This window comes from Oncorhynchus nerka, linkage group LG12 (genome assembly GCF_034236695.1).
Source record: "Oncorhynchus nerka isolate Pitt River linkage group LG12, Oner_Uvic_2.0, whole genome shotgun sequence".
Taxonomy (NCBI): Eukaryota; Metazoa; Chordata; class Actinopteri; order Salmoniformes; family Salmonidae; genus Oncorhynchus; species Oncorhynchus nerka.
The window spans coordinates 11,007,932-11,026,418 of record NC_088407.1 but is presented as its reverse complement, the minus strand read 5'-3'; the positions used below and the strand labels follow the sequence as shown (position 1 = coordinate 11,026,418).

Genomic DNA, 18,487 nt, shown 5'->3' with positions numbered 1-18,487 from the left:
ACAGTGAGAGGTGTTAATCCTCTCTGTCTCTACAGTGAGAGTGTTGTTAATGTTTGTTAATCCTCTCTGTCTCTACAGTGAGAGAGGTGTTAATCCTCTCTGTCTCTACAGTGAGAGAGGTGTTAATCCTCTCTGTCTCTACAGTGAGAGGTGTTAATCCTCTCTGTCTCTCTCTACAGTGAGAGGTGTTAATCCTCTCTGTCCTCTCTGTCTCTACAGTGAGAGGTGTTAATCCTCTCTGTCTCTACAGTGAGAGGTGTTAATCCTCTCTGTCTCTACAGTGAGAGGTGTTAATCCTCTCTGTCTCTCTACAGTGAGAGGTGCTCTACAGTGAGAGGTGTTAATCCTCTCTGTCTCTACAGTGAGAGGTGTTTGTTAATCCTCTCTGTCTCTACAGTGAGAGGTGTTAATCCTCTCTGTCTCTCTACACAGTGAGAGGTGTTAATCCTCTCTGTCTCTACAGTGAGAGGTGTTAATCCTCTCTGTCTCTCTACAGTGAGAGGTGTTAATGTTAATCCTCTCTGTCTCTACAGTGAGAGGTGTTTGTTAATCCTCTCTGTCTCTACAGTGAGAGGTGTTTGTTAAGTGAGAGGTGTTCTCTGTCTCTACAGTGAGAGGTGTTTGTTAATCCTCTCTGTCTCTCTACAGTGAGAGGTGTTTGTTAATCCTCTCTGTCTCTACAGTGAGAGAGGTGTTAATCCTATCTGTCTCTACAGTGAGAGGTGTTAATCCTCTCTGTCTCTACAGTGAGAGGTGTTTGTTAATCCTCTCTGTCTCTCTACAGTGAGAGGTGTTTGTTAATTCTCTCTGTCTCTCTACAGTGAGAGGTTAATCCTCTCTGTCTCTACAGTGAGAGGTGTTAATCCTCTCTGTCTCTACAGTGAGAGGTGTTAATCCTCTCTGTCTCTACAGTGAGAGGTGTTAATCCTCTCTGTCTCTACAGTGAGAGGTGTTAATCCTCTCTGTCTCTACAGTGAGAGGTGTTTGTTAATCCTCTCTGTCTCTACAGTGAGAGGTGTTTGTTAATCCTCTCTGTCTCTACAGTGAGAGAGGTGTTTGTTAATCCTCTCTGTCTCTACAGTGAGAGGTGTTTGTTAATCCTCTCTGTCTCTACAGTGAGAGGTGTTTGTTAATCCTCTCTGTCTCTACAGTGAGAGAGGTGTTTGTTAATCCTCTCTGTCTCTACAGTGAGAGGTGTTTGTTAATCCTCTCTGTCTCTACAGTGAGAGAGGTGTTTGTTAATCCTCTCTGTCTCTACAGTGAGAGGTGTTTGTTAATCCTCTCTGTCTCTACAGTGAGAGAGGTGTTTGTTAATCCTCTCTGTCTCTCTACAGTGAGAGGTGTTTGTTAATCCTCTCTGTCTCTACAGTGAGAGGTGTTTGTTAATCCTCTCTGTCTCTACAGTGAGAGGTGTTTGTTAATCCTCTCTGTCTCTACAGTGAGAGGTGTTTGTTAATCCTCTCTGCCTCTACAGTGAGAGAGGTGTTTGTTAATCCTCTCTGTCTCTACAGTGAGAGGTGTTTGTTAATCCTCTCTGTCTCTACAGTGAGAAGTGTTAATCCTCTCTGTCTCTACAGTGAGAGAGGTGTTAATCCTATCTGTCTCTACAGTGAGAGGTGTTAATCCTCTCTGTCTCTACAGTGAGAGGTGTTAATCCTCTGTCTCTCTACAGTGAGAGGTATTTGTTAATCCTCTCTGTCTCTACAGTGAGAGGTGTTAACCCTCTGTCTCTCTACAGTGAGAGGTATTTGTTAATCCTCTCTGTCTCTACAGTGAGAGGTGTTAACCCTCTGTCTCTCTACAGTGAGAGGTGTTTGTTAATCCTCTCTGTCTCTCTACAGTGAGAGGTGTTTGTTAATCCTCTCTGTCTCTACAGTGAGAGAGGTGTTTGTTAATCCTCTCTGTCTCTACAGTGAGAGGTGTTTGTTAATCCTCTCTGTCTCTCTACAGTGAGAGGTGTTTGTTAATCCTCTCTGTCTCTACAGTGAGAGGTGTTTGTTAATCCTCTCTGTCTCTCTACAGTGAGAGGTGTTTGTTAATCCTCTCTGTCTCTACAGTGAGAGAGGTGTTAATCCTATCTGTCTCTACAGTGAGAGGTGTTAATCCTCTCTGTCTCTACAGTGAGAGGTGTTTGTTAATCCTCTCTGTCTCTCTACAGTGAGAGGTGTTTGTTAATGAGAGGTGTTTGTTAATCCTCTGTCTCTACAGTGAGAGGTGTTTGTTAATCCTCTCTGTCTCTCTACAGTGAGAGGTGTTTGTTAATTCTCTCTGTCTCTCTACAGTGAGAGGTGTTAATCCTCTCTGTCTCTACAGTGAGAGGTGTTAATCCTCTCTGTCTCTACAGTGAGAGGTGTTAATCCTCTCTGTCTCTACAGTGAGAGGTGTTAATCCTCTCTGTCTCTACAGTGAGAGGTGTTAATCCTCTCTGTCTCTACAGTGAGAGGTGTTAATCCTCTCTGTCTCTACAGTGAGAGGTGTTAATCCTCTCTGTCTCTACAGTGAGAGGTGTTAATCCTCTCTGTCTCTACAGTGAGAGGTGTTTGTTAATCCTCTCTGTCTCTACAGTGAGATGTGTTTGTTAATCCTCTCTGTCTCTACAGTGAGAGAGGTGTTTGTTAATCCTCTCTGTCTCTACAGTGAGAGGTGTTTGTTAATCCTCTCTGTCTCTACAGTGAGAGGTGTTTGTTAATCCTCTCTGTCTCTACAGTGAGAGGTGTTTGTTAATCCTCTCTGTCTCTACAGTGAGAGGTGTTTGTTAATCCTCTCTGCCTCTACAGTGAGAGAGGTGTTTGTTAATCCTCTCTGTCTCTACAGTGAGAGAGGTGTTTGTTAATCCTCTCTGTCTCTCTACAGTGAGAGGTGTTAATCCTCTCTGTCTCTACAGTGAGAAGTGTTAATCCTCTCTGTCTCTACAGTGAGAGAGGTGTTAATCCTATCTGTCTCTACAGTGAGAGGTGTTTGTTAATCCTCTCTGTCTCTACAGTGAGAGGTGTTAATCCTCTCTGTCTCTACAGTGAGAGGTGTTAATCCTCTGTCTCTCTACAGTGAGAGGTATTTGTTAATCCTCTCTGTCTCTACAGTGAGAGGTGTTAACCCTCTGTCTCTCTACAGTGAGAGGTATTTGTTAATCCTCTCTGTCTCTACAGTGAGAGGTGTTAACCCTCTGTCTCTCTACAGTGAGAGGTGTTTGTTAATCCTCTCTGTCTCTCTACAGTGAGAGGTGTTTGTTAATCCTCTCTGTCTCTACAGTGAGAGGTGTTTGTTAATCCTCTCTGTCTCTACAGTGAGAGGTGTTTGTTAATCCTCTCTGTCTCTACAGTGAGAGGTGTTTGTTAATCCTCTCTGTCTCTACAGTGAGAGGTGTTAATCCTCTCTGTCTCTACAGTGAGAGAGGTGTTTGTTAATCCTCTCTGTCTCTACAGTGAGAGAGGTGTTTGTTAATCCTCTCTGTCTCTACAGTGAGAGAGGTGTTTGTTAATCCTCTCTGTCTCTCTACAGTGAGAGGTGTTTGTTAATCCTCTCTGTCTCTACAGTGAGAGGTGTTTGTTAATCCTCTCTGTCTCTCTACAGTGAGAGGTGTTAATCCTCTCTGTCTCTACAGTGAGAGGTGTTTGTTAATCCTCTCTGTCTCTACAGTGAGAGGTGTTAATCCTCTCTGTCTCTACAGTGAGAGGTGTTAATCCTCTCTGTCTCTACTAATCCTCTCTGTCTCTACAGTGAGAGGTGTTAATCCTCTCTGTCTCTACAGTGAGAGGTGTTAATCCTCTCTGTCTCTCTACAGTGAGAGGTGTTTGTTAATCCTCTCTGTCTCTACAGTGAGAGGTGTTTGTTAATCCTCTCTGTCTCTACAGTGAGAGGTGTTAATCCTCTCTGTCTCTACAGTGAGAGGTGTTAATCCTCTCTGTCTCTACAGTGAGAGGTGTTAATCCTCTCTGTCTCTACAGTGAGAGGTGTTTGTTAATCCTCTCTGTCTCTCTACAGTGAGAGGTGTTTGTTAATCCTCTCTGTCTCTACAGTGAGAGGTGTTTGTTAATCCTCTCTGTCTCTACAGTGAGAGAGGTGTTTGTTAATCCTCTCTGTCTCTACAGTGAAAGGTGTTAATCCTCTCTGTCTCTACAGTGAGAGGTGTTAATCCTCTCTGTCTCTACAGTGAGAGGTGTTAATCCTCTCTGTCTCTCTACAGTGAGAGGTGTTAATCCTCTCTGTCTCTCTACAGTGAGAGGTGTTAATCCTCTCTGTCTCTCTACAGTGAGAGGTGTTAATCCTCTCTGTCTCTACAGTGAGAGGTGTTAATCCTCTCTGTCTCTACAGTGAGAGGTGTTAATCCTCTCTGTCTCTCTACAGTGAGAGGTGTTTGTTAATCCTCTCTGTCTCTACAGTGAGAGGTGTTTGTTAATCCTCTCTGTCTCTACAGTGAGAGGTGTTTGTTAATCCTCTCTGTCTCTACAGTGAGAGGTGTTAATCCTCTCTGTCTCTCTACAGTGAGAGGTGTTAATCCTCTCTGTCTCTCTACAGTGAGAGGTGTTAATCCTCTGTCTCTACAGTGAGAGGTGTTAATCCTCTCTGTCTCTACAGTGAGAGGTGTTAATCCTCTCTGTCTCTACAGTGAGAGGTGTTAATCCTCTCTGTCTCTACAGTGAGAGGTGTTAATCCTCTCTGTCTCTACAGTGAGAGGTGTTAATCCTCTCTGTCTCTACAGTGAGAGGTGTTAATCCTCTCTGTCTCTACAGTGAGAGGTGTTTGTTAATCCTCTCTGTCTCTACAGTGAGAGAGGTGTTTGTTAATCCTCTCTGTCTCTACAGTGAGAGAGGTGTTTGTTAATCCTCTCTGTCTCTACAGTGAGAGGTGTTAATCCTCTCTGTCTCTCTCTACAGTGAGAGGTGTTTGTTAATCCTCTCTGTCTCTACAGTGAGAGGTGTTAATCCTCTCTGTCTCTACAGTGAGAGAGGTGTTTGTTAATCCTCTCTGTCTCTACAGTGAGAGAGGTGTTTGTTAATCCTCTCTGTCTCTACAGTGAGAGGTGTTAATCCTCTCTGTCTCTACAGTGAGAGGTGTTAATCCTCTCTCTCTCTACAGTGAGAGGTGTTTGTTAATCCTCTCTGTCTCTACAGTGAGAGGTGTTTGTTAATCCTCTCTGTCTCTACAGTGAGAGAGGTGTTAATCCTCTCTGTCTCTACAGTGAGAGAGGTGTTTGTTAATCCTCTCTGTCTCTACAGTGAGAGAGGTGTTTGTTAATCCTCTCTGTCTCTACAGTGAGAGGTGTTTGTTAATCCTCTCTGTCTCTACAGTGAGAGGTGTTAATCCTCTCTGTCTCTACAGTGAGAGGTGTTTGTTAATCCTCTCTGTCTCTCTACAGTGAGAGGTGTTAATCCTCTCTGTCTCTACAGTGAGAGGTGTTAATCCTCTCTGTCTCTACAGTGAGAGAGGTGTTTGTTAATCCTCTCTGTCTCTACAGTGAGAGGTGTTTGTTAGTCCTCTCTGTCTCTACAGTGAGAGGTGTTAATCCTCTCTGTCTCTACAGTGAGAGGTGTTTGTTAATCCTCTCTGTCTCTACAGTGAGAGGTGTTAATCCTCTCTGTCTCTACAGTGAGAGGTGTTTGTTAATCCTCTCTGTCTCTACAGTGAGAGGTGTTTGTTAATCCTCTCTGTCTCTACAGTGAGAGGTGTTTGTTAATCCTCTCTGTCTCTACAGTGAGAGGTGTTAATCCTCTCTGTCTCTACAGTGAGAGGTGTTAATCCTCTCTGTCTCTACAGTGAGAGGTGTTTGTTAATCCTCTCTGTCTCTACAGTGAGAGGTGTTTGTTAATCCTCTCTGTCTCTACAGTGAGAGGTGTTAATCCTCTCTGTCTCTACAGTGAGAGGTGTTAATCCTCTCTGTCTCTACAGTGAGAGGTGTTAATCCTCTCTGTCTCTACAGTGAGAGGTGTTTGTTAATCCTCTCTGTCTCTACAGTGAGAGAGGTGTTTGTTAATCCTCTCTGTCTCTACAGTGAGAGAGGTGTTTGTTAATCCTCTCTGTCTCTACAGTGAGAGGTGTTAATCCTCTCTGTCTCTACAGTGAGAGGTGTTTGTTAATCCTCTCTGTCTCTCTACAGTGAGAGGTATTTGTTAATCCTCTCTGTCTCTACAGTGAGAGGTGTTTGTTAATCCTCTCTGTCTCTCTACAGTGAGAGGTGTTTGTTAATTCTCTCTGTCTCTCTACAGTGAGAGGTTAATCCTCTCTGTCTCTCTACATTGAGAGGTGTTAATCCTCTCTGTCTCTACAGTGAGAGGTGTTAATCCTCTCTGTCTCTACAGTGAGAGGTGTTAATCCTCTCTGTCTCTACAGTGAGAGGTGTTAATCCTCTCTGTCTCTACAGTGAGAGGTGTTAATCCTCTCTGTCTCTACAGTGAGAGGTGTTAATCCTCTCTGTCTCTACAGTGAGAGGTGTTAATCCTCTCTGTCTCTACAGTGAGAGGTGTTAATCCTCTCTGTCTCTACAGTGAGAGGTGTTTGTTAATCCTCTCTGTCTCTACAGTGAGATGTGTTTGTTAATCCTCTCTGTCTCTACAGTGAGAGAGGTGTTTGTTAATCCTCTCTGTCTCTACAGTGAGAGGTGTTTGTTAATCCTCTCTGTCTCTACAGTGAGAGGTGTTTGTTAATCCTCTCTGTCTCTACAGTGAGAGGTGTTTGTTAATCCTCTCTGTCTCTACAGTGAGAGGTGTTTGTTAATCCTCTCTGCCTCTACAGTGAGAGAGGTGTTTGTTAATCCTCTCTGTCTCTACAGTGAGAGAGGTGTTTGTTAATCCTCTCTGTCTCTCTACAGTGAGAGGTGTTAATCCTCTCTGTCTCTACAGTGAGAAGTGTTAATCCTCTCTGTCTCTACAGTGAGAGAGGTGTTAATCCTATCTGTCTCTACAGTGAGAGGTGTTTGTTAATCCTCTCTGTCTCTACAGTGAGAGGTGTTAATCCTCTCTGTCTCTACAGTGAGAGGTGTTAATCCTCTGTCTCTCTACAGTGAGAGGTATTTGTTAATCCTCTCTGTCTCTACAGTGAGAGGTGTTAACCCTCTGTCTCTCTACAGTGAGAGGTATTTGTTAATCCTCTCTGTCTCTACAGTGAGAGGTGTTAACCCTCTGTCTCTCTACAGTGAGAGGTGTTTGTTAATCCTCTCTGTCTCTACAGTGAGAGGTGTTTGTTAATCCTCTCTGTCTCTACAGTGAGAGGTGTTTGTTAATCCTCTCTGTCTCTACAGTGAGAGGTGTTTGTTAATCCTCTCTGTCTCTACAGTGAGAGGTGTTTGTTAATCCTCTCTGTCTCTACAGTGAGAGGTGTTAATCCTCTCTGTCTCTCTACAGTGAGAGAGGTGTTTGTAAATCCTCTCTGTCTCTACAGTGAGAGAGGTGTTTGTTAATCCTCTCTGTCTCTACAGTGAGAGAGGTGTTTGTTAATCCTCTCTGTCTCTCTACAGTGAGAGGTGTTTGTTAATCCTCTCTGTCTCTACAGTGAGAGGTGTTTGTTAATCCTCTCTGTCTCTACAGTGAGAGGTGTTAATCCTCTCTGTCTCTACAGTGAGAGGTGTTTGTTAATCCTCTCTGTCTCTACAGTGAGAGGTGTTAATCCTCTCTGTCTCTACAGTGAGAGGTGTTAATCCTCTCTGTCTCTACTAATCCTCTCTGTCTCTACAGTGAGAGGTGTTAATCCTCTCTGTCTCTACAGTGAGAGGTGTTAATCCTCTCTGTCTCTCTACAGTGAGAGGTGTTTGTTAATCCTCTCTGTCTCTACAGTGAGAGGTGTTTGTTAATCCTCTCTGTCTCTACAGTGAGAGGTGTTAATCCTCTCTGTCTCTACAGTGAGAGGTGTTAATCCTCTCTGTCTCTACAGTGAGAGGTGTTAATCCTCTCTGTCTCTACAGTGAGAGGTGTTTGTTAATCCTCTCTGTCTCTCTACAGTGAGAGGTGTTTGTTAATCCTCTCTGTCTCTACAGTGAGAGGTGTTTGTTAATCCTCTCTGTCTCTACAGTGAGAGAGGTGTTTGTTAATCCTCTCTGTCTCTACAGTGAAAGGTGTTAATCCTCTCTGTCTCTACAGTGAGAGGTGTTAATTAATCTCTACAGTGAGAGGTGTTAATCCTCTCTGTCTCTACAGTGAGAGGTGTTAATCCTCTCTGTCTCTCTACAGTGAGAGGTGTTAATCCTCTCTGTCTCTCTACAGTGAGAGGTGTTAATCCTCTCTGTCTCTACAGTGAGAGGTGTTAATCCTCTCTGTCTCTACAGTGAGAGGTGTTAATCCTCTCTGTCTCTACAGTGAGAGGTGTTAATCCTCTCTGTCTCTACAGTGAGAGGTGTTTGTTAATCCTCTCTGTCTCTACAGTGAGAGGTGTTTGTTAATCCTCTCTGTCTCTACAGTGAGAGGTGTTTGTTAATCCTCTCTGTCTCTACAGTGAGAGGTGTTTGTTAATCCTCTCTGTCTCTACAGTGAGAGGTGTTAATCCTCTCTGTCTCTACAGTGAGAGGTGTTAATCCTCTCTGTCTCTACAGTGAGAGGTGTTAATCCTCTCTGTCTCTACAGTGAGAGGTGTTAATCCTCTCTGTCTCTACAGTGAGAGGTGTTAATCCTCTCTGTCTCTACAGTGAGAGGTGTTAATCCTCTCTGTCTCTACAGTGAGAGGTGTTAATCCTCTCTGTCTCTACAGTGAGAGGTGTTAATCCTCTCTGTCTCTACAGTGAGAGGTGTTAATCCTCTCTGTCTCTACAGTGAGAGGTGTTAATCCTCTCTGTCTCTACAGTGAGAGGTGTTAATCCTCTCTGTCTCTACAGTGAGAGGTGTTAATCCTCTCTGTCTCTACAGTGAGAGGTGTTAATCCTCTCTGTCTCTACAGTGAGAGGTGTTTGTTAATCCTCTCTGTCTCTACAGTGAGAGAGGTGTTTGTTAATCCTCTCTGTCTCTACAGTGAGAGAGGTGTTTGTTAATCCTCTCTGTCTCTCTACAGTGAGAGGTGTTAATCCTCTCTCTCTACAGTGAGAGGTGTTTGTTAATCCTCTCTGTCTCTACAGTGAGAGAGGTGTTAATCCTCTCTGTCTCTACAGTGAGAGAGGTGTTTGTTAATCCTCTCTGTCTCTACAGTGAGAGAGGTGTTTGTTAATCCTCTCTGTCTCTACAGTGAGAGAGGTGTTTGTTAATCCTCTCTGTCTCTACAGTGAGAGGTGTTAATCCTCTCTCTCTCTACAGTGAGAGGTGTTTGTTAATCCTCTCTGTCTCTCTACAGTGAGAGGTGTTAATCCTCTCTGTCTCTACAGTGAGAGAGGTGTTAATCCTCTCTGTCTCTACAGTGAGAGAGGTGTTTGTTAATCCTCTCTGTCTCTACAGTGAGAGAGGTGTTTGTTAATCCTCTCTGTCTCTACAGTGAGAGGTGTTAATCCTCTCTCTCTCTACAGTGAGAGGTGTTTGTTAATCCTCTCTGTCTCTCTACAGTGAGAGGTGTTAATCCTCTCTGTCTCTACAGTGAGAGAGGTGTTAATCCTCTCTGTCTCTACAGTGAGAGAGGTGTTTGTTAATCCTCTCTGTCTCTACAGTGAGAGAGGTGTTTGTTAGTCCTCTCTGTCTCTACAGTGAGAGAGGTGTTAATCCTCTCTGTCTCTACAGTGAGAGGTGTTTGTTAATCCCCTCTGTCTCTACAGTGAGAGGTGTTAATCCTCTCTGTCTCTACAGTGAGAGGTGTTTGTTAATCCTCTCTGTCTCTACAGTGAGAGGTGTTTGTTAATCCTCTCTGTCTCTACAGTGAGAGGTGTTAATCCTCTCTGTCTCTACAGTGAGAGGTGTTAATCCTCTCTGTCTCTACAGTGAGAGGTGTTTGTTAATCCTCTCTGTCTCTACAGTGAGAGGTGTTTGTTAATCCTCTCTGTCTCTACAGTGAGAGGTGTTAATCCTCTCTGTCTCTACAGTGAGAGGTGTTAATCCTCTCTGTCTCTACAGTGAGAGGTGTTAATCCTCTCTGTCTCTACAGTGAGAGGTGTTTGTTAATCCTCTCTGTCTCTACAGTGAGAGAGGTGTTTGTTAATCCTCTCTGTCTCTACAGTGAGAGAGGTGTTTGTTAATCCTCTCTGTCTCTACAGTGAGAGGTGTTAATCCTCTCTGTCTCTCTACAGTGAGAGGTGTTAATCCTCTCTCTCTACAGTGAGAGGTGTTTGTTAATCCTCTCTGTCTCTACAGTGAGAGAGGTGTTAATCCTCTCTGTCTCTACAGTGAGAGAGGTGTTTGTTAATCCTCTCTGTCTCTACAGTGAGAGAGGTGTTTGTTAATCCTCTCTGTCTCTACAGTGAGAGGTGTTAATCCTCTCTGTCTCTACAGTGAGAGGTGTTAATCCTCTCTCTCTCTACAGTGAGAGGTGTTTGTTAATCCTCTCTGTCTCTCTACAGTGAGAGGTGTTAATCCTCTCTGTCTCTACAGTGAGAGAGGTGTTAATCCTCTCTGTCTCTACAGTGAGAGAGGTGTTTGTTAATCCTCTCTGTCTCTACAGTGAGAGAGGTGTTTGTTAATCCTCTCTGTCTCTACAGTGAGAGGTGTTAATCCTCTCTGTCTCTACAGTGAGAGAGGTGTTAATCCTCTCTGTCTCTACAGTGAGAGGTGTTTGTTAATCCCCTCTGTCTCTACAGTGAGAGGTGTTTGTTAATCCTCTCTGTCTCTACAGTGAGAGGTGTTTGTTAATCCTCTCTGTCTCTACAGTGAGAGGTGTTTGTTAATCCTCTCTGTCTCTACAGTGAGAGGTGTTAATCCTCTCTGTCTCTACAGTGAGAGGTGTTAATCCTCTCTGTCTCTACAGTGAGAGGTGTTTGTTAATCCTCTCTGTCTCTACAGTGAGAGAGGTGTTTGTTAATCCTCTCTGTCTCTACAGTGAGAGGTGTTTGTTAATCCTCTCTGTCTCTACAGTGAGAGAGGTGTTAATCCTCTCTGTCTCTACAGTGAGAGGTGTTAATCCTCTCTGTCTCTACAGTGAGAGAGGTGTTAATCCTCTCTGTCTCTACAGTGAGAGGTGTTAATCCTCTCTGTCTCTACAGTGAGAGAGGTGTTAATCCTCTCTGTCTCTACAGTGAGAGGTGTTAATCCTCTCTGTCTCTACAGTGAGAGGTGTTTATTAATCCTCTCTGTCTCTCCACAGTGTCAGACAGTGAGAGAGGTGTTTGCCAGACAGCTGATGCAGATCTCTGGACTCTCTGGTGATAAGGCTGTTGCTATACTAGAGCACTACAGTACTCTACACAGGTACCCCCCACACACACACACCCACACACACACACACAAAGCTGACCGCTTGGCTTTTCAATTCAAGGGGCTTTATTGACATGGGAAACATATGTTTTAACATTGCCAAAGCAAATGAAGTAGATAATAAAGCATAAATATGGGTTGTATTTATAATGGTGTTTGTTCTTCACTGGTTGCTCTTTTCTCGTGGCAACAGGTCACACATCTTGCTGCTGTGATGTCACACTGTGGTATTTCACCCAGTAGATATGGGAGTTTATCAAAATTGGATTTGTGGATCTGTGTAATCTGAGTGAAATATGTGTCTCTAATATGGTCATACATTCTGCAGGAGGTTAGGAAGTGCAGCTCAGTTTCCACCTCATTTTGTGGGCAGTGAGCACATAGCCTGTCTTCTCTTGAGAGCCATGTCTGCCTACGGCGGCCTTTCTCAATAGCAAGGCTATGCTCACTGAGTCTATACGTAGTCAAAGCCTTCCTTAATTTTGGGTCTGTCACATTGGTCAGGTATTCTGCCGCTGTGTACTCTCTGTTTAGGGCCAAATAGCATTCTAGTTTGCTCTGTTTTTTTGTTAATTCTTTCCAATGTGTCAAGTAATTATCTTTTTGTTTTCTCATGATTTGGTTGGGTCTAATTGTGTTGCTGTCCTTAGGCTCTGTGGGGTCTGTTTGTGTTTGTGAACAGAGCCCCAGGACCAGCTTGCTTAGGGGACTCTTCTCCAGGTTCATCTCTCTGTAGGTGATGGCTTTGTTGTGGAAGGTTTGGGAATCGCTTCCTTTTAGGTGGTTGTAGAATTTAATGTCTCTTTTCTGGATTTTGATCATTAGTGGGTATCGGCCTAATTCTGCTCTGTATGCATTATTTGGTGTTCTACGTTGTACACGGAGGATATTTTGGCAGAATTCTGCGTGCAGAGTCTCAATTTGGTGTTTGTCCCATTTTGTGAAGTCTTGGTTGGTGAGCGGATCCCAGACCTCACAACCATAAAGGGTAATGGGCTCTATGACTGATTCAAGTATTTTAGCCAAATCCTAATTGGTATGTCAAATGTTATGTTCCTTTTGATGGCATCGAAGGCCCTTCTTGCCTTGTCTCTCAGATTGTTCACAGCTTTGTGGAAGTTACCTGTGGCGCTGATGTTTAGGCCGAGGTATGTATAGTTCTTTGTGTGCTCTAGGGCAACGGTGTCTAGATGGAATTTGTATTTGTGGTCCTGAGATTTACTGTCAGGGCCCAGGTCTGTTTCGGTTCGTTCCTCACGTCTTTCGTTGTCAATCATTGGTTCATTGGTGAAATTAGCATTATGACAATTATCTTTAATGAAATAATTCAAAAACCTTTATTAATGCAATTGCAGACAGAAGTTGACAAACAGGAACAGGGACAGGAACAGGAACACGTTTCTGAGTAAGTTCTGCCCCCCCAACAAAAGGTCTTATTAGTTAGTTTTATGAAACCAAAGTCCCGCCTTCGTGATGTCACTGACTTAACATCATTACCTTTTTCATCCTGAGACCAAAACCCTGCATCCCATACAAACATAGAGTTTATCTAAAAGCTTGGAAATAAATAACGCACATGGGTAGACTGCACCTGGTATGGCCCGCCCCCAGACGGAGAGTGGAGTGGACCACCATGGCCGGGGCAGACAACACAGCTGCCGTATGGAGGTCCAGCGGCCAGACACCTGGCCTGGTGGCAGCAACAACCCTCTCCAGGCTGCATACCACCAGTCCTGCCAACTGCTCCCCAACATGGACACCCAGCCCAGGCAGGGCTCTCTGCCCCCCCAGCCACAGAGAGAAGCCTCCCCATCCCCCAGTACCCATCCACTGGACACCCCCACAAGAGCAAGCACAGACCCAGACAGAGAGCTCCAGGACACCACAGCCAGGGATCCCCTGCCTGACCTGCTGCCCCAGAGAGAGCGCTCTCCCCAGGCTTCTCCCCAGCACAGAGCCCCTGGAGTAGCGGACCCGCGGTTGGACAACGAGGTGGTGGAAAGAGTGGCCAACCAGCTCAAGAGAATCGGCGACGACTTGAACGCTACGATCCTCCAGAGAATGGGTGGCATCCCCAACGGCAGGACTGGAGAGGCCTATGTCTAGGAGTCCTCAACTTCCTCTCGGATACCCTCAGCATTCTGTACCAACTGAGATAGACTGACCCTAGGGATTGGACACGCCGGAGCTCCCTACTGGACCAATCACAGACTGCTTCAGAATGGACTCAGTCCGCTGGATCGGACGAACCCCTTTTGTTTAGTCTCTTTTGTACATCTTGTGTATATATATATATATTTTTTTTTCCAATCTCTCTTTGGGACAGCTCCTGATGAAGCATTCTGACCCAGGTTGGTCTCCCAGACCGTGTGGGCTTGTGTGTGTTCCTGTCCTTTCTTGTAAACTGTGAAGCACACTGATGTGTGGTGTGGTGGCGACGTGAGGGCTTTACCTGACGGAGAGGCTATGGCTCCTGTATGTGTGTGTACAACTTCTTCCAATTAAGGTCATGGTACAGTAGAATGAGCAATTCAACTGCTCGACAGCATGGCTTGATGCGGGTACTGAGGGGCCTGTGTAGAATCCCCTGTAAGTCACACTATGGTTAATACGAATCAGTTTATATCGCTGGATGAGCCAAGCTTACTGCTGGGATAAGTTATAGCGATATACTATATGGGATCTGCTGTAGAGGTCGGCCTATAGTTTCAGACAGGACCAACTTGACTTGGTAAACAGAGCCAGTACACTCTTAGGGTTCTACCTGGAACCAAAAAGGGTTCTTCGAAAGGGTTCTCCTATGGGCACAGCCGAAGAACCCTTTTAGGTTCTAGATAGCACCTTTTTTCCTAAGAGTGTAGTGGTGTATATAAATTGATATGTATGCTACTCTTCCCTTCAAATCTGAATACATTTCATTGACCTCTCTGTGCCTTTCTATCGCTCCCATCACCAGGACAATCAGTGGTTGGTGTGTGGGACCCTGGATGGAGCAGTGGTTGACACACACACACACACACACACTGAACACTATATGAGCCAGTTACCAGACCATCACTTCTATTATAGGCTCTGAGTTGAGCTGTAGCACTGTCGGACAATCCCACTATTATTACCAGTGTTAAATTGTTTGTATATATTTGTTTTGGGAGATGGTGGTTTGGTTTGGAGGTGGATAGGAGGAGCCAGTAACAAGCCATCGTGAAGACCTGTTATCATTGGATGAGATTCAATTAGCTTTAAACGTACTTAAATTGTAAGTTCTCTGTTTGTGTTTGAAATCTGCCACGTGTGCAGTTGTTTTTGTCTTTGTAAGTCGCTCTGGATAAGAGCGTCTGCTAAATGACTTAAATGTAAATGTAAATGTAAATGTCCCCCAATAAATGTCCCCTTCCCCAAGAGGTTAACCACTAGGCACTAGGCAGTGTAGCCTAGTGGTTAGAGCGTTGGGCTAGTAACCGGAAGTTTGCAAGTTCAAATCCCCGAGCTGACAAGGTACAAATCTGTCGTTCTGCCCCTGAACAGGCAGTTAACCCACTGTTCCTAGGCTGTCATTGAAAATAAGAATTTGTTCTTAACTGACTTAAAGGTAAAATACAATTTTAAAAAGTTGGTTTATTGTGGAATGTCTGAGTCGCCTCTAATCTCCTACACGCCCCTGCAGAGTTCTGTCTCAGTCACACATTGAGTGAATGAGAAAACAGCTGTGGTACCATTCTAAAACCATATAATGAAAATATATATTGTTAATCTGTAGTCTAGGACCCTATAAATGTAAGGAGATCCTATGGACTTCTATTAATATAAGATATAAGAATAATCAATTATTCTAATACATCAAACATTTGTACAGCCACAAATCATGACCCCTAGGTGAATCCTGACATATATGTATAGTTTTTTGTGTGCAACGGTGTCTAGATGGAATTTGTATTTGTGGTCCTGGTGACTGGACCTTTCTTGGAACACCATTATTTTGGTCTTACTGAGATTTACTGTCAGGGCCCAGGTCTGTCAGGGCACAGGTCTGATAGAATCTGTGCAGAAGATCTAGGTGCTGCTGTAGGCCCTCCTTGGTTGGTGACAGAAGCACCAGATCATCAGCAAACAGTAGACATTTGACTTGAGATTCTAGTAGGGTGAGCCCAGGTGCTACAGACTGTTCTAGTGCCCTCACCAATTCGTTGATATATATGTTGAAGAGGGTGGGGCTTAAGCTGCATCCCTGTCTCACCCCACAGCCATTTGGAAAGAAATGTGTTTTCTGCCTATTTTAACTTCACACTTGCTGTTTGTTTACATGGATTTTATAATGTCCTATGTTTTTCCCCCAATTTGTATAACAGACCCTCATGCGAAATTGAGTCAACAAAGCATGAGAAGACTTTACCTTTGTTTTGGTTGGTTTGTTTGTCAATTAAAGTGTGCAGGGTGAATACGTGGTCTGTCGTACGATGATTTGGTAAAAAGCTTCTCTCTCGGTCGGTCTCTCTCTCGGGTTTCTCTCTCTCGGTCTCTCTCTCGGTCTCTCTCTCGGGTTTCTCTCTCTCGGTCTCTCTCTCGGGTTTCTCTCTCTCGGGTTTCTCTCTCTCGGTCTCTCTCTCGGTCTCTCTCTCGGGTTTCTCTCTCTCGGTCTCTCTCTCGGGTTTCTCTCTCTCGGTCTCTCTCTCGGTCTCTCTCTCGGTCTCTCTCTCGGTCTCTCTCTCGGTCTCTCTCTCGGGTTTCTCTCTCTCGGGTTTCTCTCTCTCGGTCTCTCTCTCGGGTCTCTCTCTCTCGGTCTCTCTCTCGGGTTTCTCTCTCTCGGTCTCTCTCTCGGGTTTCTCTCTCTCTCGGGTCGCTCTCTCTCAAATCCCTGGCTCTCTCTGTGTCGATCCCTGGCTTTCTATGTGTCGATCTTTGGCTCTCTCTGATTGATTAGTTGATTGACAAGGTCATTGATTGATCAGATAGTTTGATTGATTGACTCTGCCTGCTGGCTCTGGAAGCACCATTTTGTCACAAAGTGCACTTCTTTTGAGTCCTATGAGGGAATAGGGTGCCATTTGAGGCGCACGTTAAAGCTGAGTATGTCGTCTCTCAGGCAAGGATGATTAACTGACCCATAGTTTCACCTCTAGTCACTGACCCATAGTTTCCCCTCTAGTCACTGACCCATAGTTTATCCTCTAGTCACTGACCCATAGTTTCCCCTCTAGTCACTGACCCATAGTTTCCCCTCTAGTCACTGACCCATAGTTTCCCCTCTAGTCACTGACCCATAGTTTCTCCTCCAGTCACTGACCCATAGGTCCCCCTCTAGTCACTGACCCATAGTTCCCCCTCTAGTCACTGACCCATAGTTTCCCCTCTAGTCACTGACCCATAGTTCCCCCTCTAGTCACTGACCCATAGTTCCCCCTCTAGTCACTGACCCATAGTTTCCCCTCCAGTCACTGACCCATAGTTTCCCCTCCAGTCACTGACCCATAGTTCCCCCTCCAGTCACTGACCCATAGTTTCCCCCATAGTTTCACCTCCAGTCACTGACCCATAGTTCCCCCTCTAGTCACTGACCCATAGTTCCCCTTCCAGTCACTGACCCATAGTTTCCCCTCTAGTCACTGACCCATAGTTTCCCCCATAGTTTCACCTCCAGTCACTGACCCATAGTTTCCCCCATAGTTTCCCCTCTAGTCACTGACCCATAGTTTCCCCTCTAGTCACTGACCCATAGTTTCCCCTCTAGTCACTGACCCATAGTTCCCCCTCTAGTCACTGACCCATAGTTTCCCCCTCTAGTCACTGACCCATAGTTTCCCCTCTAGTCACTGACCCATAGTTCCTCCTCTAGTCACTGACCCATAGTTCCCCCTCTAGTCACTGACCCATTTAAGTCATTTACATTTAAGTCATTTAGCAGACGCTCTTATCCAGAGCGACTTACAAATTGGTGCATTCACCTTATGACATCCAGTGGAGCAGCCACTTTACAATAGTGCATCTAAATCTTTAAGGGGGGGGGGGTGAGAAGGATTACTTTATCCTATCCTAGGTATTCCTTAAAGAGGTGGGGTTTCAGGTGTCTCCGGAAGGTGGTGATTGACTCCGCTGTCCTGGCGTCGTGAGGGAGTTTGTTCCACCATTGGGGGGCCAGAGCAGCGAACAGTTTTGACTGGGCTGAGCGGGAACTGTACTTCCTCAGTGGTAGGGAGGCGAGCAGGCCAGAGGTGGATGAACGCAGTGCCCTTGTTTGGGTGTAGGGCCTGATCAGAGCCTGGAGGTACTGAGGTGCCGTTCCCCTCACAGCTCCGTAGGCAAGCACCATGGTCTTGTAGCGGATGCGAGCTTCAACTGGAAGCCAGTGGAGAGAGCAGTGGAGAGGCCAGTGGAGAGACCCATAGATTCCCTCTAGTCACTGACCCATAGTTTCTCCTCTAGTCACTGACCCATAGTTTCTCCTCTAGTCACTGACCCATAGTTTCCCCTCTAGTCACTGACCCATAGTTTCCCCTCTAGTCACTGACCCATAGTTTCCCCTCTAGTCACTGACCCATAGTTTCCCCTCTAGTCACTGACCCATAGTTCCCCCTCTAGTCACTGACCCATAGTTCCCCCTCTAGTCACTGACCCATAGGTCCCCCTCTAGTCACTGACCCATAGTTCCCCCTCTAGTCACTGACCCATAGTTCCCCCTCTAGTCACTGACCCATAGTTCCCCCTCTAGTCACTGACCCATAGTTCCCCCTCTAGTCACTGACCCATAGTTCCCCCTCTAGTCACTGACCCATAGTTCCCCCTCTAGTCACTGACCCATAGTTCCCCCTCTAGTCACTGACCCATAGTTTCTCCTCTAGTCACTGACCCATAGTTTCTCCTCCAGTCACTGACCCATAGTTTCCCCTCTAGTCACTGACCCATTGTTTCACCTCCAGTCACTGACCCATAGTTCCCCCTCTAGTCACTGACCCATAGTTTCCCCCATAGTTTCCCCTCTAGTCACTGACCCATAGTTTCCCCTCTAGTCACTGACCCATAGTTTCCCCTCTAGTCACTGACCCATAGTTTCCCCTCTAGTCACTGACCCATAGTTTCCCCTCTAGTCACTGACCCATAGTTCCCCCCATAGTTCCCCCTCTAGTCACTGACCCATAGTTTCTCCTCCAGTCACTGACCCATAGTTCCCCCTCTAGTCACTGACCCATAGTTCCCCCTCTAGTCACTGACCCATAGTTCCCCTCTAGTCACTGACCCATAGTTTCTCC

The 18,487-nt window shown here is 45.4% G+C and overlaps 2 protein-coding genes across 2 annotated transcripts in view; both read left to right on the top strand.

Annotated features, from left to right (window-relative positions):
- The window catches only part of mus81 (MUS81 structure-specific endonuclease subunit), a 55,805-nt gene that overhangs the window by 17,527 nt on the left and 19,791 nt on the right, over positions 1–18,487 (top strand). The window contains exon 4 of the mRNA XM_065025222.1: positions 11,137–11,240. Within this exon, the coding sequence (XP_064881294.1) occupies positions 11,137–11,240 (104 nt within the window). The remainder of the gene's footprint in view (positions 1–11,136; positions 11,241–18,487) is intronic.
- On the top strand, positions 12,730–13,392 carry bbc3 (BCL2 binding component 3). The gene has a single exon (XM_065025221.1). The coding sequence runs from the start codon at positions 12,843–12,845 to the stop codon at positions 13,350–13,352; it is 510 nt and encodes a 169-aa protein (XP_064881293.1). The 5' UTR covers positions 12,730–12,842; the 3' UTR covers positions 13,353–13,392.